We start from the raw sequence: 22,462 nt of genomic DNA, 5'->3' as shown, positions 1-22,462 counted from the left end.
GGCTTATCCAGTAAAATTAATGACCAGAAGCTCAGGATTGTAACAACAGAGAACAGATACAAGGCGACTGGGGACCACAGGGAAGGCACTAGAAGCCAGGGAGGGGAAGGATCAGGAAAGACTTCATGTATCAAGTGGTACTAGAGGTTGAAAGGAAGCAAAGTATCCTAAGCTCCCCAAGTGAGAAGGAGAGGGCAGATTTCAGGCAGGGGGACAGCAAATCCAAAGGCAAGAGTGTTGTATGTAACAAAAAGCAAGGTCAAGTCTCCCTGGACCACAGAGTGTATGAAGAGTGCATATGTAAAATGACTAGGAAGGCAAGTTGGAGCCACATTAATAAAGGGTTTAAATGCCAAAGAGGAGATTCTATCGGAGCCCAGAGGCAACAGGGAAAACTGGAGTTTACAGAGTAGGGGAATGACATGGCCAAACCTGCACTTGAGGAAAATACTAGGCAGCTGTGTGGAGGGTGGATTGGAGAGAGGAGGGAAGTGGAGTAGGGAGACCAATCGGGGGACTCTGCCACAAGTAAGGTGAGAAGTGATAGAAGACTGAACTAGGACAGTAGCATATGAACAGAAAGAAGGACGTAGGTGTGAGAGATATTGGAAGGTTGACATGATAAGACTTGGCAACTGATGTGGCAGTGACAGGAAGGAGTCAAGGGTGACCCCACGGTCATAAACCTGGATATCTGGAAGGATACTGCTGTCCTCAACCAAGATAAAGAACTGTGGAAGAGGGATACATTTGGAAGAGAAAGATAATGAGTTCAACTTTGGGTATGTTGATTTCGAGATCTCCCATAAGACATCTAGTTCAAAACATGCAAATGACAGTTAGTGATGTTGGAGTGGTGAGAAGAGAGACTAGGGCTGGATACATAGATTTGGGGATCATTTGCATAAGGATAATAATCAAATCCATGGGATCTGAGGAGGTCACCAAGTGAGAAAGTACAGAGAGAGAGAGAGACGGGAGTCCAGGGAACACCTAAAGTTATAGGGCTTAACATAGCTGATGATCCAGCAGAGGAGACTCAGGAGAGGTCAGACAGGAGAACAAGAAGAGAACCCATAATGAAGAGTGATTCCAGGAGGACATACAACCACTAGGGACAAATGCTGTAAAGTGGTCAGGAAAGATGGGGATTGAGAAAAAGCGATCAGATCTGGCAATTTAGAGGTTAGAAACTAGACTACAAGTAGCTGAGAAAGGAGCACAGGGAGCGTGGACAGCTTTTTCTAGAAGTATGATTAGGAAGAAGAGAGATATAAGACAATTGTTTAAAGGGACGGTACTGTCTAATGAGTTCCTTTTTTTTTTTTTTTTTAAGGACAGGGGAGACCCAGATATGTTCACAGGCAGCTGGGAATGAACCGATAGGTAGGAAGAGACTGAAGATTTGAAAAAGAGGCGGTTGTGGAGGCAATCTGCAGGGGAAGACAGGAAAGGATGAGATCAAAGTTTGGCCTGGCCGAAAAGGGTTATCTTTTCATCAGAGACTGGAGTAAAGAGGAGAGGACCTTCAACTATTATTTAAGAAACTTTTTATAGATGGGACAGAAGCAAACTTTATCCTTGTCTCCTCTAACTGAATGGAATTCTCCCTGATGAGGTTCTGCTGTAAAAAAAAAAAATGAATTTAAACATTTCCAAATTAAGGAATGTGGCTTGTGGCTTACCTGAGAGGTATCCACATCTGAAGATAACTGATGAGCTATCACGTGCTCATTCTCTACGTGCAACTTCATTCCTTCTCCCGCATCCAAAGAGCCTCTTCTCACTGAAGGACCTGAAAAAACTATCAAAGGCCATCTGGCTTAAAACCAGGGACATCAGTCAGGCAGAGTAGGAAGGAGCTAGTAGAAAGAGCACTGTCCTTGGACTCAAAGAATCATAGATATGGAGCTGGAAGGTACCTTAGAAGCCATCTAGCACAACCCCTTCATTTTACAGATGAGGAAACTGAGACTTGGAGAAGTATGGAAGACTTAGATTTGCGTTATCTGGCATGACACTAGCCATTTGGTTATCGGTAAAACAATTAACTTCTGAGTCTCAGTTTTCTTATTTGTAAAATGGGGATATCTATACTACTCACGAGTTGTATTACACTCTTTAAAGCACTGCATAAATGTTATCTGTTTAAACATCTTGCTCATTTCTTAATAATCCCTAGCTACGGACTACCCTCCCCAATAGCCTTAACTCTCCATTCATGTTCTTGAGCACAAGGGGTTGAACCTAGATAAATCAAGACAAAGTTTAGAAGTGGAAATACAATAATTCACTTGAAAAATCTACTGTATTCTCTTGTGTTAGTTATGCATACTTAGGGGATTACATTTTCCCAAACCAAAACCAGGTATGAACTATGTTAAGACTATCTAAATTACTTTGTACTAGTCAAAATCTCAAAATGGATCCTGAAAGTTCCTATACCTCATCAAGTATAATTTCTTTTCTTCATATCTTCACCCAGAAAAAAAAAAAATTAAATACATGTACTCTCTCCCCCACCCCTCACCCCAGGGTTAAGGGAGGGAGAAAAGATCTTACCAGTGGGAAATATCTCTTCCTGTGACCGCTTTAGTCTCCTTCTTTCTCTGGCGGACAAAGGTCGATCCTTTTGAAGAAAGAGAGTTAAGAGTTACTCCATCACTAGCGCATGAAAATGTTCTGCACCAGTCTTCAAGGGGCACTTTGAAAGTAGCCTCTTTCAATGTCAAAGCCACTGCAGCTATAAGCACACATACTTAGGAGGTTCACACATGAATAGTTTTCAATGCATTAAAAAAATCTACCTAACCTTTCTTAATTTCAAATTTTTACATTGGAACTAGCAGGGGACCTGAACCAAGGAAGCTGCATGCCTGCTCGACTAAGCAACCCCAGGGGCCCCTATTCTATAATTTGCCAATGTTCTTTCTCATTATGGAATTGAGATACCTTTCCATCTTTCAGTAAACTATTCTGCAAACCAGGACTAGGAGAATAATAGTACATTTCCCCATAGCAGCTTAAGGTTTACAATGAAGTAGGTATGGTATTATTATCATCATGTTGTAGCTGAAGAAACTGAGGATTGTGTGACTTGCTTAGGGTCACACAACTATTAAGTGTAAAAGTGGGATCTGAACCAGTTGTTGCCTCTAAGTCTATTGTTGCTTCCACAACACATGCTGTCCTCAACTCCACAACTTACCCTGGTTCTTACATCAAAAAGCATTACAAAGGCTAAGTCAATTTCAAAAAACTCCTGCAAACCTTGGAGGATGTTATCTCACTGCTTCTTGAACTGTCCACAGACACCATTACTTCTGTGTTATGTTTATCAGCATCCCTCTGTGTCATCTTCTCAACTACTTTACTAGCAATGGGAGGAGAAGGCAAAGGTCTAGGAAGCACTTCCTGGAACTTAAAAAAAAAAAGAAAATATAAGACAAGTTCAGTTTCATATTCATCCTTTCCTATTTTTCACTTCACATTATAATCTCCCAAAACTGTTTTCCAAAAGCTTGCTTTAAAAAGCTACAATGTTTATAATTTTATAAAAATAATCCACCCAATATTATCCACTCTCTATGAAGCCTAGAAGGAAGAATATTAGAGGAAACTCCTTCAAGAAGTCAGCCATCTCCATTTAAGGAGAAACTTAATTATCAGTACTTCACTAAAGAGAATTGCACATTTAGCCATCCTGGTCTACTCTCTTACACACCAAAAATGATCTTTCCATCTTCTTCCAAAAGGAAACATTTCCCCTACTACATGCAACTGGTTCATATTTTAAAACCAATTTTAGCATGTCATCTTTTCCAAGTATTTCCTGCTCTTCTGATGATAGTCTTTATGTATCTTAGGGGCAACTGTTAATTTAACTGAATCTAAAACAACTGAACCAAAGCCTGTCATAGGTGAGACAAGTTTCTTACTTCAAGAATTTGTGATTTTATCAATATAAGTGCTGCCTCCTCTGATTCAAATCACAATCCCTTTTTATCCTAGTAAAAGGTTTTCAAAGAGTTGCCATGACCCCTAGCAGTACCACATTTCAAACTATATTACAAAGTGATAATCATTAAAATAATCGGGAACTGGCTAAAAAATACAGTGGTGGATCAGTGGAACAAATTAGGTGCACAATACATAGGAGTAAATGACCATAGTAATCTAGTATCTGATAAACTCAAATATCCAAGCTTTTTGGGCAAGAACTCAACATTTAACAAAAATTGCTGGGAAAACTGTAGAACAGTTTGGGACCAACCTGGAAGACAACAACATCTCACACCATATACCAAGATAAGGTCAAAATGGGTAGATGATTTAGACATAAAAAATGATATCATAAGTAAAGGTGGGGAGCATGGAAAAATGTACATTTCAGATCTATGGAAGAGCTTATGACTGAACAAGACATAAAAAGGCTCATGGGGGAATAAAATGTATTTTTATTAAATAAAATTAAACATTTGTTTGTACAAACAGTAACCAAAATTAGGAAAGCAAGAAATGGAAAAAATTTTTACAGCAAGTTTCTTTGATAAAGGCCTCATTTCTCAAATACATAGGGAAACAAACCAGATTTATAAAAATAAGAGCCATTCTCCAACTGATAGATGGTCAAAGGATATGAACAGGCAGTTTTCAGAAGAAGAAATTAAAGCTATCAACAGTCACATGAAAAAAATGCTCTAACTCATTACTGATTATAGAAACGCAAATTAAAGCAACTCTGAGGTACCACCTCATACCTATTCAATTGAAAGAAAAAGAAAAGGACAAATACTTGGAGGGGTTGTGGAAAAATAGGGACACTAATGTACTGTTGGTGGAGTTGGGAACTGGTCTGACCGTTCTGGAGAACAATTTGGAACTATGCCCAAAGGGCTATATATAACTGGTGCATAACCTTTGTTTGACCCAGAAACACCACCACTAAGGTCTGTATCCCAAAGAAATCAAAGAAAAGGGAAAAGGACCTATTGTACAAAAATATTTGTAGCATTTGTGTAGTGGCAAAAATTGGAAATTAGGGGGATGCCCCATCAATTGCAGAATAGCTAAATGTGGTATATCACTGTGATGGAATACAATTGAGCAGTAAGAAATGACCAGCAAGATGGTTTCAGAAAAACCTGTGAAGACTTACATGTGAAGTGAGCAGAACCAGTAGAGCATCATACAAAGTAGCAGCAATAGTGTAACGACAATCAACTGTGAAAGACTTAGCTACTCTAATCAATACAATGATCCAAGACAATTCCAAAGGACCTATGATAAAAAGTGCTATCTATCTCCAGAGAGAGAACTGATGAACTCTGAGTGCAGACGGAAACATATTTTTTTCACTTTTTAAGTTTTTCTTGGTTTTGTATGTTTTCTTTTGCAACACGGCTAATATGGAAATGTTTAGTATAACTTCCTATGTATAATCGATATCATATTGCTTCCCTTCTCAAGGGGTGGGAAGAAGGAAAAGAATTTAAAAAAAAATTAAAATACACACACGTGTGTACGTGTGTGTGTGTGTGTGTGTGTGTGTGTGTGAGAATATATTTTAAAGACTTGCCATGATCAAAAAATTTATCCTCCTGGGGCCACCACAGTGATGAGCCTCTAGAGACCAGGCTGGTCCTCAGATAGACAAACCCCAGTACATCACCAGGATCAGATATAAAATATTTTCAGCTTGGAGAACCTATCAGAATTTCTTCTCTGCTGAAAATTCAAAATTTCCCTCACACCATAATGAAGCAGTGGAGTATACAATTTTTGTGTAGTTTTGAAAATCTCACTGTTAAATATACATGACAAATAAATTATCCCAAAGAAGTTTCTGCCCACCTGTCCATTATCTCTACTTCGTTCAACTCGTTCCCTTCTTTTCTGCCTCCGTTGCCGGGAATGGAAGGGTTCAGACACAGAACTATGGGGCTGTAAGTAAGGGTTGATTCTATCCTAAAAATGAAAAAAAAATTCTTGTATCCATGGAATGAAATGGGATTTTAGTCTTCTAAATGGCCAAGCCTTCTCAGTTAGCATACAAAAAAGTGCTCCTGGGGCTTAGGAGAAACAAATTTCCCTTGGCACATGCAGAAATTATGAAAATAAATGTCTTTTAGCTACTCTGGACTATAATCAAAACAATATCAGTCTACTCTATCCCAATTCAGAATTCTTTGTTTCTCTTTGCCCAATTAAAAAAAACAAATTATTCTGGACTATTTGTTCCCTGAATGCCACTTTCCATCCACCTCCCACCTCTGTGCATTTGCACAGGACCATCCTGGGAATGCACTCCATCTTCACTTCAACACCAGAGAATCTGTATGTTTCTTCAAGGCTTAGTTCAGGGGTCTCTGATACCCTCAGCTGTTAGTGCTCTCTCCTTCTCTTTCTCCTTAAATTTTGCTCACTGTGGGTGCACATGTTCTTTCACCTTGTCAAATCCCTGCTCTTTAAGGGCAAGGAAAATTTTATTTCTGTCTTAGTATCCTCAGCACTTAGCACAGTCCCATCTATTGAATAAACATTTGTTGAACTTAACTGAACCCTTTGAGCTAAGAATTTTCTATAACTTTTTCATGGAAAAAATAATTGTAAATGTGTGGTTCAGCAAAATACCACTTGTTTCTTCTAAACTAAGAATTCAGCTCCTGATAAAAACCAGTGATTTGGATGCAAATATATAACCTACTTTCAAAAATTTAATTTAATACATAAAAAAGCCTTCTTTCAGTATTTCCATGGAACAACTTTCAGGTGTAAAAATCTCCAGATGCCAAGAATTAAATTTAGATAGTTATATAAAGAATCAATACATATCTTATACACAAAAAAAATGGGTAAGAAAATGCATTTCCCTCCCTTCTTTGTAGAGTGGGGAGCTATGAATGTGGAATTGTATTTACTCTCAGACTTGGCTGAGAAATTGCTTCATTTTGCTGAACTAATTTTTTTTTCTTTTTTCTTCTGTGTTACAAGGAAAGGCTCACTGAGTAAGAGGCGAGGAAAGATGTATTCAGAAATGAAGGTAATAAAAAAACGAAATGTACCTCTAAAATTACAAATGAAAAAATGTTTAGTTGAAAGATAACAAATTAAAATAAAATAGTTGTACCAAATTTACTATTGCAATGTCTGTGTTTTCTAATAACTAAGACTATGGGGCACTGATAATTTGATAAAAAATTTCTTTTGAAAAGTAAATAATTCAACAGTAACACAAGGTAAGGCTGAGCTATTAAAGAGAGAATAGCATTTAACCAATAATTTTACATCTACTAGCAACCAACAAACTATAAAACTACAGGAAAAATATCTTCTATTCTTTTTCTCTTTTGTCACTGCATTCAATATCAGGCAGAGAATAGTCACAAAAGATGAAAAGCTTGAGCAATTTTTACAAAACTATAAACTGCTTCAACAGGAATTAAATGAGATCAAGTCAGCTGATCAAATTCTAAAGAGAGAAAAAAAGCCCTAATTTATCAGCTGGAACAAGTAAGATATGATCACTAGAAGATTTAGAGACTTACCAGGACAACAGGAACGAATGGTGCTAAGAGCTTTTCGGTGGAGTCCAAACTATCCTGAAACAAGAAGGGCTTGCATTTTCATGGACAAACAAAACCCAGAGAAATAATAAAACCGGTAACAAAAGTAGCTCTCAAAACTTATGTGAATGTAATCTGACAGTCAAATAAGGAAAAAGAATTATAATTTTAGTCCTATATTTCACTTCATCTTCAAAGTCCTTGGATGTCAATTTTAAAAAATCTTTTCCTCACTATTCCACTTTACCTTTCCAAACCTTAATCTTTGATGGCTTCTTTTTCTTAATTAAACAATATAATCAATCTATTTTTGACCATATATCTTCTCTAGAAGCTGGACAAAACTTGTCCAAATTATGGTAAAAATACACTGAGGACCCAGGAGAAATAATGTTAAAAAAGTCAGAACTAGTAATGGGGCTAACTTAGTCCTAAACAGTGAGGGACTGTGCAGGAGGGAGGGAGGATGGAAATCTAAGCAGTTGTTGAGAGTTTCTCCCTCTTCACTACCATCAGTGGTAGAGAATGGGGTAGAGATAGCTAAGAGTCCCTTTAGTCCAAATTCCTTGTTTTAGTTTTTATATAAAACAGTATATGGAATAGCTGATTTTCTTTTAACTTCTTTTTAAAACAGACCTACATAAGATAACTTGTATTGGATTCAACTAGCACTTCCTACTGTATTCTGAAACTGAGAGCTGACGCTGGCCAAAAGGCTCACCTGGCCCACTGGCTTGAGGTCCTGGTGCAAGGGCTGCAGAAGTTTCATCGTGTCATTCTCTTCATCAATGATCTCGCCAGAAGTCTGAGAGGAAGCTACATTTTCAGGCTTTGTACTAAGTTGTTGACCCTCTTCCTTCACTGGGGCCACATTAAATTGAGCTTCTGGCTCATGAGAAATATCAGAGTGTTTCAGCTTGTCATTTTGCAGTAAGTTATCATTCTCTGAGTTTCTCCTTTCAGTAGCAGGTAAGATGTTAATATCCACCTTGCTGATTGTTGCTAAAGAGTCTCCCGGGCTGTGCATATCATTCTTGTTGGGATAGCTTTTAGGATATGCTATTTCTGAATGGCAAGCATCCATGGGTTTATCCTGCGATAAACATTTTTCTTCAACCTGCAAACATGCTTTAAGAATTACTATGGTACTGATAACTTATTTTAACAATCCACATTATTTAAAAAAGTGTTCTAAACAAATTAACTTTATTACCAGGATATCTTTTTAATGTGGTTTTAGAATTAATTTTTTTACAGGACATTCTTTAGAAAAGTACAACTATTTCACATAAACTGATAGCCTGATATAACAACCTATTATTTTAACAGCTGTTTTAAAATGCATCCTTTTAATGGGAACATACCTCTGTAGGTATCTTGGAAGGCTTTGAGAAATATTGTTGAGAGATGATCCTTTCAGTGTCTAATTCAGTTTTTACTGAAATAACTTCAGCAGCAGGTCTGGTTTTAGGGTTACCATTTTTAATATGGCTTTTGAAAGTTCTCCTTCATAAAGAGAAAATACAGGAAATATATTAAAAAGTTGTTTCATTCAATATGGCAAGATTCAAACATTTATTAAGTGCCTACTAGGTGCCATACCTTATGCTAGGTATTCTGGGGACACAGACAAAAAAAGAAAAAAGTACAGTCTACTGGGGAAAAAAATGTGTGCAGATCTGAAAATACAAAATACAAAGTAGGGTTGTAATAAGCTAGGTGGTACCGTGGGTAGAGTGTTGGCCTTGAAGTCAAGAAGTCCTAAATTCAAATTTAGCCTCAGACACTTATTAGCTATATGATCCTGGGGAAGTCACTTGTCTGCCTCAGTTTTCTCATCTGTAAAGTGGGGATAATAATAGCACCTACCTCCTAGTGCTGTTGTAAGGATAAAATGAGATATTTGTAAACTTTAAAGTGCGTATATAAATGCTAACTATTATAATCAAATGGATCAGAGCCCCTTCTTTTTTCAGCTCTTCCTCTTGAAAATATTTCTTTGGTTTCCCACCTTTGTTGGGTGTCTATATGCAATGTGGCACAGTAGATAAAAGTACTGGTCATGAAGGCAGAAGAACTGGGAGCAAATCCAGCTTCTGACCCATACTGAGGAAACAAATCACTTAGCCTGAGCCTTCTCTGCGCAGTCAAGGGCTGGCTGCAAGCTGCCTTAGAGAGAAGCACCCACAAAGTCACAGTCACAGATCCATGACATACTAATGTACCCAGGAGTCTAAAGGTTAGGAATGGACATTCCTTTGCTATAAAGGGCCGCAAGGTGCTCATTTTGGACGTCACTGATCTCTGCCCAGGACTTGAGGCTCTGATGTAGAAGGTAAAGAAGATCGAGTGTGATGTGAACTTGTTCAGGTCATGCTCACCAAGCTGCTTCCTCCCTTAAATTTCCTCATTCCTTGACTTCTTGTATATTCCCTCCCACTGTTCATTCTTGACCATCAGAGCCACCACTCCTCCCTTCCTGTCCCCATCACACACACACACACACACACACACACACACACACGGCTTAAACAGCATTCCTGATAAGGTCTGTGTTGGAAAGAGACCACCCTTAAGAACCTTTCCAACTCTAAGAGTCTATAATTTGGAAGAAGGTGACAGAGATGAGGGTGGGATGGGGTGGAGAACTAACAAAAGGGGGAATAAGGAAAGGCCTCTTGTAGGAGGTACTTGAGCTGAACCCTGAAAGGAGTTAGGGGGTCCAAAAGGCAGAAGTGAGGAGGAAAAGTGTTTTAGGCATGGACAGCCTGTACAAAAACATAGAGATGGGAGAAGGGCAGTTATATACGAGTAAGTCAGAATTTGGCTACAATGTAGAGTATATCAGGGAAAGAGAACATTAAAAATGTAAGTGTGTTAGACTGTATTAAAAGAGCACACCACATCCCCCCCATCCTGGGGGTCAGCTTCTCAAAGTCTTTCTGCAATCTCTTTAAACTCCTTCAGTGGGCTTAGAACTAGTGTGACATAGCAGAGAGCATTCTGGATTGGAGTTAAAAGCAGTGGGTTTCAATCTCATCTCTCATGTTTACTATCTGTGGAACCATGGGCAAGTCAATTAATCTCTCAAAGTCTCAGGTTCATATATTTAGTGCTAGAAAGGACCCCAGAAATTGTGTAGTCCAACCCCTTTGTTTTCAGATAAAAAACCTGAGGCTCAGAGTAGTGAGCCATCCAATGTCACAGAGACAGAAGGCATGCCCATCCCTTCAATATAGGTTATTGAATATATAATATAGGTTACACTGTGTGAGAGAGACCAAAGTAACAGATTTGGGAACAGCTGTTTGGGGAGAAAAGTAGATATGAGACAAAACGGGAACTTACTTTTCTGAGGGATCTCTCATGGGGCCTTCAGAGGTCTGAGAATAAATTATTAGATCTGAACAAATCCTATGCAGCCAAACAATTTAGTCTTTGTCTTGGCCCTTTAGGTTTTCAATTTTAACAAATATAGACAACAGCCAAAAGTTAAAAGATAAGAGAATTAAGTACCTAAGTCATTTGCTGTAAAGATTTGGCTTTAGACTCCTACCTAGAGAAATATTAAAAATATAGATGCCTTACTTTATTGCAACTATTAAACTTTTTAGCCAAGATTCTTGTATGGGAAATATCTTACGCCTTTGTGACCTCCAAAAACAAAGAAATGTGGTGTTTTATGTAGGGTTGCCTAAGTATGCTTCTCACAGAGGGTCTTTCCTCAGGCTTCTTGCACAACATGGTTCTTATCAGTTCTGCCAGTTGTGGGCTATAGTCCTTTGGCATTGGTGGCAGCTGTAGGAAGAAACAACAAGATAAATATGACTCAATATGGGATAGAAAAAAGTAAATAATCACCAACAGTTTCCAATATGCATTTATAGCCACCAAGCTAACCTAAACAGGGTATCTGTCTGAGGCAGCAATGGCTAAGCTGTTTTGGATGGAATGACAAGTTTGAATATTTACAATGTCATAATTTTATATCTTGTCTATAAATAGTTTAATAAGATAATGGGAAAAGATGGGCTAGTCATATGGTGAGGACAAGGGATGAAAAATGGACAGCCACAGTGTCCCCTGGTCACTGTAGCAGGGGAGCCTTGCCCTCACCCAGCTTTGGTGCAAAGGGTATTATGCTAAACCCTAATCATGAAATGCTGTGATATTAAGAGGGCTTGTTACAATGACATCTACATAATATATAATAACATTTTCTGCAATTCTCAACTTAGAAATAGACATAAGTTGTTGCAGATGATGGTTATTGTAGAACAAAAATAGGGTCAAAGCAACAGGGTGGATTATTTTCAATGGCTTTCATTTAATATCTACTTAATATCAAACTTTTTTATGGACCAGACACCCTCCCAAAGTTCCATTGGTATTGTTGATGAGTACCTGTTTTCAAAAAGCAACCCAAAAATATTTTTCTAAAGCCATTAAACCAGGCTTGCAAATTGATACTAAAAAGAATTATCAGTACATTTTCCCTACTCTAAGCTCACCTTTCACCATATCAGGTGAATAATGTTTTTTCTAGTCATTCAAGGTAAAATGATACTTACCCTGGACAAGTGGTTATTTGCAAAGTTGAGCTAAATAAATCTTGTTCCCAACACTAAATACAATCAGTTCTAGACTTGTTTTTACCTTTCCTTCAATAATTCGATAAACTAAAGAATTCATGTCTTTTGCATTGAAAGCATGTTTCAGTGTAGCCATTTCATAAACACAGCATCCCAAAGCCCAAACATCAGACTGGAAAAAGAAAAAAAAAAAGAGTCAGCATGGTTACACCATATGCTTCTTAATTTCTGTAATAAAAGATAATTTTCCCTATACAAATTAAAAACAATTCTGCCCTTTTATTCAGTCTGGCTCTAAAAGTATGATCAGAAGCAGGGTAAGTTGATAATGGTAGCCCTTCCCCACCTTATAGTTGTAGGGTTTGTTTGAGAATAATTCAGGACTCATGTAGTACGGTGTTCCGATAAGTGTACTGGCCATGTCATACTGATTTTCTAGCACTCGGGCAATCCCCAGATCGCCTACTTTGATGATGTTTGTTCTCGTTAAGAAGACATTCTGAGTCTTCAGATCACGGTGAAGGATGTGTTTTTCATGCAAATACTGCGAGAGAGAAAGAAAACTTCATTAGTAACACACAAAACCGTAATTTCTTTTAGATCATTCCTCTGGTGTTCCTTGACTATAAAGATACAACAAAACTTTTCTTTGTAATTATTATTATATAAAAGGCTTAATGAAGACCTTTCAAAAGTAAGAAAATCAAATCCCATACACGTTTCCCCCAAAGTTTCTATAATTTCTAGGCATTTAGATGTAAGACATGACTTTTCTTTTTAGGTAAGAAAAGACAATGTAAAAGGTAATCTACAATGGTTTTTTAAAAGTTATCATTTTAGTATTACACAAACCCAGTGAAAACCATTCTATCCTTCTCACCAAAGTCAGGAAATACAATTTATATTGGGGTAGATTTATATTTCAAGACAGCATCATACATTTAGAGATAAAAAGAAAACTGAGGAATCATCTAGTTTATTTTTAATTTTACAAAGGAGACAAGAAAATAATTTACCCAAGGCCACACAAGATAAGCAGCAGAAATGCTAAGATTTACACGTGGGGCTTTTTCTAAGCCACCATGCTGCCTCTGTGCCCAGATCAGGAAGCTGGGGCACAGAGGTTAAGTTCCGTGCCTGGCTGACACAGATAGCCAGTGTCAGAGCCACAACCAGAATTACCTAGAACCCTAGTTTTTTAATTCTTGGCCCACAGTTATTTACATTAGACTCAAGGCAGTAGAGGGAAGTAGAAAGATGAAGTTGGAGTCAGGAAGACCTGTGTTCCAATCCTGTCTTTTTGTGTGACAACAGGCAAGGCCCTTAACTTCTGAACCTCAGTTTTCTCATTCATAAAATGGAGGCAATAATACCTAGAGAACCTCACAGTGTCACTGAGGAGCTTAAACAAAAGTGCTCTGCAAATGTGAAAGAGCTCTATTCACGTAAGCTTCTAATTTTATCAGATCACAATGCCCAAAATCAATTCTTTCTCACCAATAGGGCTGTCCCTATGCTGTCTCTGCTGTTCTCTTGTTTTCTCTGAGCTATTTTTTTTTTAGTCCTGCCATGGAAAGGCTGACTATAGAAGAGAGATGTGGGAATCCCCAAGGTCAATCTCCAAGCAGGACCACAGGTTCACTTCTATCTATAGTGTCCTTGAAGATCTAGATGGGCCATTCAAAGAAAATTTGCTCAGATCCAGAATCGTACTTCCAGTTAGCTCACTTTCACATTTACATGTATTAAATATAAGCTTATTCTTCTATTCTTTTTTTTTTGGTGAGGCAGTTGGGGTTAGGTGACTTGCCCAGAGTCACACAGCTAGTTAGTGTTATGTGTCTGGAGCCGGATTTGAAGTCAGGTCCTCCTGACTCCAGGGCTGGTGCTTTATTTTTCTATTCTTAAACTGCCCTCTCCATCTGTAGGAAGAAGCCCAGACTGTTATACTTTCATGTGTGTTAATCAGCACCCCAAACCTTGCTACTTTAAGACAAATCTTTTTTTAGGGGAAGTAGGTAACTGATAACAAATCTACTCATTAAGTGGTCATAAAGACCCAGTCATTTCTATCAAAGAAAATTTTATTCCTAAGATGAATAAAGAACTGTGTCTGAAATCTCTCCTTCATGTGTCATTTTGTGGCCTGAAAAGTTATGACTATAAATTTGTTTAGATATAAATACCACTGGGGTAGAAATGCAAAAACAGTTTTCTATGGTAAAAGTGACACCGAATATATATGGCATTACTGGGAAAAATAAAAAGTTCTTTTAAGTGCTAAAGTGCCCTTTATTTTAAAGGATGAAAATATTTCTACAACATAGTATACGTATTTCCAATATAATAGATATTTCCCTACCTCTTTAAATGGGCTACATTAAACATTAACAATCATTTCTTCATGCCTTATACTATCATTAGGAACACTGATCGCTGCATCATGCATTGCTATCCAGAGGTCATGCAAAATAGCCTAAGACTGCTGTAGTTTTAAGTATAGGTGGCAGTGGCGGGGTGCAGTGCACGCTGGACTGGAATTGACTCAGGCCCTCCCTAGCTCTGTGACCTTGGGCAAATCACCTCACCTCTGCTTGCGTCAGTTTCCTCAACTGTATAATGGGGATAGTAAGAGCACTCATTTCCCAGGGTGGCTGTGAGGATCAATTGAGAAAGTATTTTTAAGCACTTAGCCTAGTGCCCAGCATACTCCTGGTGCTCTATAAGTGCTAGCTGGTTTTATTTCATCTCTTCTTTTTATAGCTTTTAATCTCCTGTCTAACTGTCACCTGCTATTTCTAGCTAATGTTCAGTGTGCCTGTTGCTAACAGCCTTTCTCCACCACCTTTCTAAGTTTCTGTCTCTAATATGCTGGACAGAGGGAAATAAGATAACCTAGTGTACTGGAATTGCGTCTAAATTAAGAATCAGTAGGTTCTGAGGGAGGGCTTTCATAAAGAGCAAGAGGTTTAGGTCGTGGGCTTTATCATATCTAGTCTGACCACTCATCTCCTTTAGCACACAAGGCAGTGTGCCTGCATGAGGCAGGCATTCAATAGGTGTTCCTTTCAATGAATTTTTTACTAAATTTCTGGTTCTTGGCAGTGTCCCTATTAGCTGATGTTGCTAAACAGGAGCATCACACACGTCGCTGTATTTAGGAGGATAGCTCCCAAAGCAAGAATCAGGTAGTTCCCCTGTGTTTCCTTTGAAGCCAAGTACCCTAAGGGTTTAATAATCTGTGGCTCAGGAGGTGCTTTTTTGGGGGGGAGGGGAATTTTAAAAGCTGTACTTTAATTGAAGGATAAGCCAAGTGTTTATGCCATGATTATAAATATCCTTATTTATAATATAAAACATTAACTAGTCTTCCACGGATACTTGACAAAATTGCAATCCCGTTGAAAGCTTCCACAAAAAAAGTCATCTGAAATTCTAAGGTTATAAAGAAGGACCTAGAAGGATGCTGCCACACTGATTGATACCTGCAGGGCCATAGCGATCTGAACAAACCACTCCACCACCTGGTTCTCAGGCAGAAGTTTGCCCTTCCGTTCTTTGAGTTTTCGATAGAGATCCCCTCCTTCACAGAAACCCATAACTATGTAGAGCAGGCCATCTCCTCCTTCCCAAGACTCTCGATAGGTAACGATATTGGGGTGCTTCAGCTGAGACAAAAGCTGGGCCTCTTGCTCAGCAGCTTTCCGCTCTCGGCTGGAGGCATTTCGGAGGTTTAGTTTTTTGATGACATACTGCAAAGAAACACACTTTTATACATATGTATACACGTACACACACATGAACCAACACACAGACATACTATTTCTAATCCTCATAAGTGATTGCAGGGTGCTAAAACAAATTCCTATAGAACCTAGCTTCTGAAACAATTTCATTGTAAAAATAAACTACTCGATGCAACAAGGAGACTAATTCACATAGCACAGGAGTGAGGAACCTGTGGTCTCGAGGCCACTGTGAAGTTTGGATTCAGTCAAAGGGCCGTACTTGAAGACCTAGAGGGCCACATGTGGCCTCGAGGCTGCAGGTTTCACCACTCCTGACATGGCACATCTCATGTCAGGGGAAATGTATATGTATTGTATAATGATGACAGTGAGAAAACAGTGAAGCTTCAAAAAGAAATTGCTAAAAAAGATTCCAACTTGACCTATCACCAGTTCCATTACAATGTATATACTATGTTATTCTCCTTCATGAAAAGTGAACTTCTACCCAAGTCCTCTTCAGATGTCTTACAATAGTGTGGAGATCGTGACCCTGGGTTTTTGGAAAGCAATGCCATTAGAAGACAAGCTCTGGCAAATCCTGCTGAAGGTGGAAAGGCTTTATTTATGTTTGAGCCTTGTCTGTCATATGAGAACCAGTTTAAGTTTAGAGGGGCTCAAGAAAGGACTGGCCACTCTGGCAGGTTGAGCTCAAGGAAGGCTCAGTCACCAAAGCAAGAATGTTTATGCTTTGCCCATAGGAACTCATGAAACTACGTACCAAGTTGTGGAGGTGGTTGTGATCTGTTAGCAGAGGGAAAACCATGAAATCAGAAAACTCTGAAGAAAACTCAGAATTTCCTAACCCTGGATATTTTCCATTTTAGTTTTCTAAAATGACAAATAATTGTTTATGACTACATATGAATCAGTCATGCTTTATCATCTTATATGAAGTGGTATTACCATACATTTGCAGTGCAATTAGAGTTTTTAATTTTTTAAAATTTATTTAATATTTTATTTTTCCCCAGTTACATGTAAAAACAATTTTTAACATTTGTTTTTAAAACTTTGAGTTCCAAATTCTCTCCCTTCCTTCCCCCTGCCCCCACTGAGGCAAGCAATTCAATATAGGTTATTAAACATGCGTAGTGATGCAAAACATATTTCCATATTAGTCATGTTGTAAAAGAAAACAAAGACAAAAAAAAACCCTCAAGAAAGATAAAGAAAGTAAAAAAAATATATATTTCAATCTGTATTTGGACACCATCAGTTCTTTCTCTGGAGATGGATAGCATTTTTTATCATAAGTCCTTCAGAGTTGTCTTAGATCATTGTATTGCTGAGAATAGCTGTTATTCACAGCTGATCATCTTACAATATTGCTATTACTTTGTACAAAGTACATTAAACTTTGCATTAGCTCTTGTAAGTCTTTCCAAGTTTTTCTGAGAGCATACTGCTCATCATTTCTTATAGCACAAGAGTATTCTATTATAATTACATACCACAATTTGTTAAGTCATTCCACAACTAATGGTCATCCTCTCAATTTCCAATTCTTTGCCACCAGAAAAGAGCTGCTATAAATATTTTTTGTACATATAGGTCCTTGTCCTTTTTCGTTTTTTATCTCTTTTGGGATACAGACCTAGTAGTGGTACTGGCCGGTCAAAGGATATGCATGGTTTTATAGCCCTTTGGGCACAGTTCCAAAATGCTCTACAGAATGGCTGAATCAGTTCACAACTCTACCAACAATGCATTAATGTCTCATTTTTTCTCACATTCCCTCCAACATTTGTCATTTTCCTTTTCTATCCTATTAGCCAATCTAATAGGTCTGAAGTAGTATCTAAGAACTGTTTTAATTTGCATTTCTCCAATCAACAGAAAGTTAGGATATTTTTTCATATGGCTATACACTGCTTTGATTACTTCAACTGAAAACTATTCATATCTTTTGATCATTTGTCAATTGGGAAATGGCTCTTATTTTTATAATTTTGACTCAGTTCTCTATATGTTTGAGAAATGAGGCCTTTATCGGAGAAACTTGCTTCAAAAATTTTTTCACAGTTACTACTGCTGTTTTCCTCTCCATTCTATTCCCCTCCCCATTTATTCTATTCTTTCTCCTTTCACCCTGTCCCTCTTCAAAAGTGTTTTGCTTCTGACTACCCCTTCCCCCAATCTTCCCTCCCTTCTATCATCTCCCCCTTCCCCTCCTATTTTCCTGTAAGGTAAGACAAGATTTTTATACATGACTGAGTGTGTATGTTATTCCCTCTTTGAGTCAATTCTGATGAGAGCAAGGTTCACTCACTCCTCCTCACCTCCTCCCTCTTCTCTTCTACTGTAAAAGCTTCTTATTGCCACTTTTATTTGTGGTAATTTATCCCATTCTACCTCTCTCTTTCCCTTTTTCCCAGTACATTCCTCTTTCACCCCTTAATTTTATTTTTTAGCTATCAATCATCCCTTCATATTCAACTCACAACTGTGCCCTTTGTCTAGATATACTCCTTCTAAATGCCCTAATAATGAGAAAGTTCTTATGAGTTACAAGCATCATCTTCCTATGTAGGAATGTAAACAGTTTAACCTTATTAAGTCCCTTATGATTTCCCTTTCCTGTTCACCTTTTTATGCTTCTCTTGACTCTTGTATTTGAAAGTCAAATTTTCTATTCAGCTCTGTCTTATGATCAAGAATGCTTGAAAGTCCTCTATTTCACTGAATGTCCATTTTTTCTCTTGAAGGATCCTTTGCCTTCCGGAATATCATATTCCAAGCCCTCTGATCCTTTAATGTAGAAGCTGCTAAATTTTGTGTTATACTGACTGTGGCTCCATGATACTTGAATTGCTTCTTTCTGGCTGCTTGCAATATTTTCTCCTTGACCTGGGAACTCTGGAATTTGGCTATGATATTCTTGGAAGTTTTCATTTTGGGATCACTGTCGAGGTGATCGATGGATTCTTTCAGTTTCTATTTTACCCTCTGGTTCTAGAATATCAGGGCAGTTTTCCTTGATAATTTCTTAAAATATGATGTCTCTTTTTTGATCATGGCTTTCAGGTAGTCTAATAATTTTTAAATTATCTCTCCTGAATCTATTTTCCAAGTCAGCTGTTTTGCCAACGAGATATTTCATAATGTCTTCTATTTTTTCATTTTTTTTGGTTTTGTTTGATTGTTTCTTGATTTCTCATAAAGTCATTAGCTTCCATTTGCTCCATTCTAATTTTTAAGGAATTCTTTTTTTTTAATTAATTTATTTTGATTTATCAACAATCACTTCCACAAGCTTTCGAGTTTAAAATTTTTCTCCCTCTCCCTCCCCACCTCCCTTCCCAAGATGGTACACAATCTGATATAGGCTATACATATACATAAGGAATTATTTTCTTCAGTGAGCTTTTGTACTTCCTTTTCCATTTGGCCAGTTCTACTTTTTAAGGAGTTTTTTCTTCAGTGAATTTTTGTGCTTCTTTTTCCATTTGGTCAATTCGGCTTTTTAGGACATTCTTCTCCTCAGTGGTTTTTTGGACTTCTTTTGCCATTTGGCCTAGTCTGTTTTTTAAGATGTTATTTTTTTCAGTATTTTTTTGTGTCTCCTTTACCAAGCTGTTGACTCGTTTTTCATAATTTTCTTGTATCACTCATTTCTCTTCCCAATTTTTCCTCTACCTCTCTTACTTGATTTTCAGAATCCTTTTTGAGCTCTTCCATGGCCTGTAAGACTAATTCATTTTTTTCTTGGAGGCTTTAGATGTAGGAGTTTTAATTTTGTTGTCTTCTTCTGAGTGTGTGTTTTGATCTTCCTTGTCACCACAGTAACTGTCTATGGTCAGAATTTTTTTCTGTTGTTTACTCATTTTCCCAGCCTATTTCTTGACTTTTAACTCTTTGTTAAAAGTTGGGCTCTGCTTCCAGGGTGGAGGGTACACTGTCCCAAGCTTCGTGGGTTTTGTGCAGCTGTTTTCAGAGATACTTCTAGGGAACTGCAAGTTTTCAGTTCTTCCAAGGGGGTATGATCTAAGGAGAGGTGTTTACTACTCTCCTGGCCTGTGCTCTGGTTTGTGAGAGACTGCAAGCACTCTTTTCTGTCCTGGAACTGTAAGGAGGGTCCCCGTTCCACTGCTGCCACAAGCTCAATGCTGGTGCTCCTCCTCACCCTTGACTGCAACTCAGATCCGAGTACAGGCAAAGCAACAGAGTCTTGCCCCTGGTGCCAGCAAAGAGACCCCTGTAATCTCCTTCTGACCAGTTGTTCAACCCCCTTACCATCTGTCTACTGAGAGCTCCAGAAGCAGGTGCTGCTGTGCCGATTCAGTGGCTCCCAAGGCCTACTCCTGGTTCACTGGGGCTAGGGCTGTGCTGGCATGACGTGCACTAGACTGTGCTCCACTCTCACCTAGGTGCAACAGACCTTTCCAGCTGACCTTTAGGTTGTCTTTGGCTGAAAAATGATTTCACCCTGTCCTTTTGTGGGTTCTGTTGCTCCAGGAATTGTTCTATGGCATTATTTAAAGGTGTTCGGAGGGGTTTTGGGAAGAGTTCAGGCAAGTTGATGCCTTTTCTCCATCATCTTGGCTCTGTCCTCTCAATTACGGTTTTAAAAGCCCTTCTTCATCTAATTCTTTTTAAAATACTGTTTATTTTGAACTTATCACCAAAAATGAGTATTTTCAATGCAAGATATATAAAATATATAAAAGTATGAAATTTTCATTTCTCTTGGTTTAAAAAAAAAGTACATAATAAATTCAACCCATTACTTTCAAAATTGTCCTGCTGGTTTGCACTTCTTTCTGAACTTCTTTTCATATTCCTGTGTGCATTCTTTTTTCTTTTTTTGGAATCATCATGACCATTCCTCCATATCCCCTTCCCCCACCGCAGCTTTAACACCGTCAGTTGATCTAACTTTTGGAATCCCATCTGGGGTCAAATTAATTCCCTCACAGATGAAAAGCCTCTATGAATCGGAGAAATCTACTCCAAGAACTGTCCCTCATATCTGCCTCCCACTTCCTAGTCTTTCAATTCCATTTTCAGCCTGAATCCCCATACTCTTAATCCTTTATCTCTGCTCTTAGCCTCACCCTTTTCTTAGCATCCCTACTAACAGCTCCCACCTATCCCATCTCCCCCCCAACTCATCTTTTGCCTGGTCCTCAACTCTTTATTAGGGCAGCTAGGTTGCACAGTGGATGGAGCAATGAGCCTGGAGTCAGGAAGATTCCTCTTCCTAGGTTCAAATCTGGCCTTAGATACTTACTGGATGTGTGACCCTGGGCATGTCACTTAACCCTGTTTGCCTTAATTCCTCATCTGTAAAATGAGCTGAAGAAGGAAATGACAAATCACTCCAGTATCTTTGGCAAGAAAACCCCAAATGGGGTCACAAAGAGTCAGGTGTGACTGAAACAACTGAACAACTTTATCTCTGTACCTAGATCCAACACATCCTCAGATAAACAGAGAGAAGGCACAAGGTCTACCCCAAACCTTCTAACTGGGACTCCTACCGTGTCTTTCTTCATCCTCCACTTCTGCCCTAAGCCCCACTGTTTAAGCATCTCCACCAATTCTCCCAACTTGGCTTTTGTCCGTTCCTTCATTACCATCCTGTACTCAACTGTCCCCAGCCAGAGCCCCCATTCCACATCCTTCACCCCTGCTGTCATCTTTGACCGTTCTGTTGATTTTCATTTTGGATTCCCTTCCTCCTACCCCTCACACATTCCAGAAGACTAATACTAATAAAGATAATAACCGCTAAAGCACTTTACATCTATTATTTCATGTGATCCTCACAACACTAGGAGGTAGGTGGTATTACAGATAAGGTAAATGAGGTTGAGATAAGTGACTTGCCCAGGATCACACAACTATTAAGTGTCAAAGGTAAGATGGGAATTCAGGTTTCCTGACTCCAAGTCTACCACTCTTGAGCCCCTAGCCCCTGGCCCCTTACAATGACTCTACCAGCCAGTTCACTACCATCTTTGCTCCTCACCTCGCTAGGCGCAATACGGCCAGCCCAGCCCAGCCCGGCCCCTCATGCTCATCTTTGCGAATCCTTCATTCCCGGCCCAGCTTCTCCCAGGCTCCCTGCTCCTGGTCCAATCCAAGCCAACATGCATTTATTAAGGCCTATTACGTGCAAGAAACTGGGCATACAAAAAACAAACCAAACAGAGACAAAACATTCCCTGCCTTCTTTCACTCTACATTAAATGAGGATACACATGCGTGATAATGGGAGGAGGAGGGAGGAAACACTAACACCCCCAAGGGTCCGTCCCCAGGAGAAGGACCAGGACACTGCTCCCCTCCCCTGCCCCTCTCCTGCCGCCTCTTTCTACCTTCTTCGCTCCCCCTCCCCCTTCCCCCCTTCTCCTTCTCTCATCCTTTCCCCCTCCCCTTCCTCCTCTCCACCTGGCTCCCCCCACCCCACGCGGGTCACCTGCTTGCCGTCCTGCCGGTGCCGGACAAGCGTCACCTCCCCGTAGCTGCCCTTGCCCACGGCCCGCAGGAAGCAGTAGGCAGCCAGGGGCAT

General features: G+C 39.0%; 1 protein-coding gene and 1 long non-coding RNA gene across 3 annotated transcripts in view; one reads left to right on the top strand and one right to left on the bottom strand.

Annotated features, from left to right (window-relative positions):
• The window catches only part of NEK4 (NIMA related kinase 4), a 34,842-nt gene extending 12,380 nt beyond the window's left edge, over positions 1-22,462 (bottom strand). Inside the window, exons 1-12 of one of the 2 annotated variants that reach the window (XM_027836883.1) lie at positions 22,370-22,462; positions 15,643-15,909; positions 12,504-12,701; positions 12,222-12,329; positions 11,209-11,363; positions 8,930-9,071; positions 8,287-8,682; positions 7,548-7,601; positions 5,854-5,967; positions 3,271-3,420; positions 2,563-2,629; positions 1,686-1,804 (exon numbers count right to left, since the gene is read on the bottom strand). In XM_027836883.1, coding sequence (XP_027692684.1) covers positions 1,686-1,804; positions 2,563-2,629; positions 3,271-3,420; positions 5,854-5,967; positions 7,548-7,601; positions 8,287-8,682; positions 8,930-9,071; positions 11,209-11,363; positions 12,222-12,329; positions 12,504-12,701; positions 15,643-15,909; positions 22,370-22,462 — 1,863 coding nt within the window. The remainder of the gene's footprint in view (positions 1-1,685; positions 1,805-2,562; positions 2,630-3,270; positions 3,421-5,853; positions 5,968-7,547; positions 7,602-8,286; positions 8,683-8,929; positions 9,072-11,208; positions 11,364-12,221; positions 12,330-12,503; positions 12,702-15,642; positions 15,910-22,369) is intronic. The other variant, XM_027836884.1, reaches the window with a different exon arrangement.
• On the top strand, positions 1,336-8,235 carry LOC114024056. The gene is made up of 3 exons (XR_003566865.1): positions 1,336-1,386; positions 6,994-7,042; positions 8,200-8,235. It is a non-coding gene; the product is annotated as an uncharacterized LOC114024056 (long non-coding RNA).

This window comes from Vombatus ursinus, unplaced genomic scaffold, assembly GCF_900497805.2.
Source record: "Vombatus ursinus unplaced genomic scaffold, bare-nosed wombat genome assembly UNPS02014820.1, whole genome shotgun sequence".
Classification (NCBI taxonomy): domain Eukaryota; kingdom Metazoa; phylum Chordata; class Mammalia; order Diprotodontia; family Vombatidae; genus Vombatus; species Vombatus ursinus.
The sequence above is the reverse complement of the archived record's forward strand: the minus strand, read 5'-3'. Positions and strand labels throughout refer to the sequence as shown.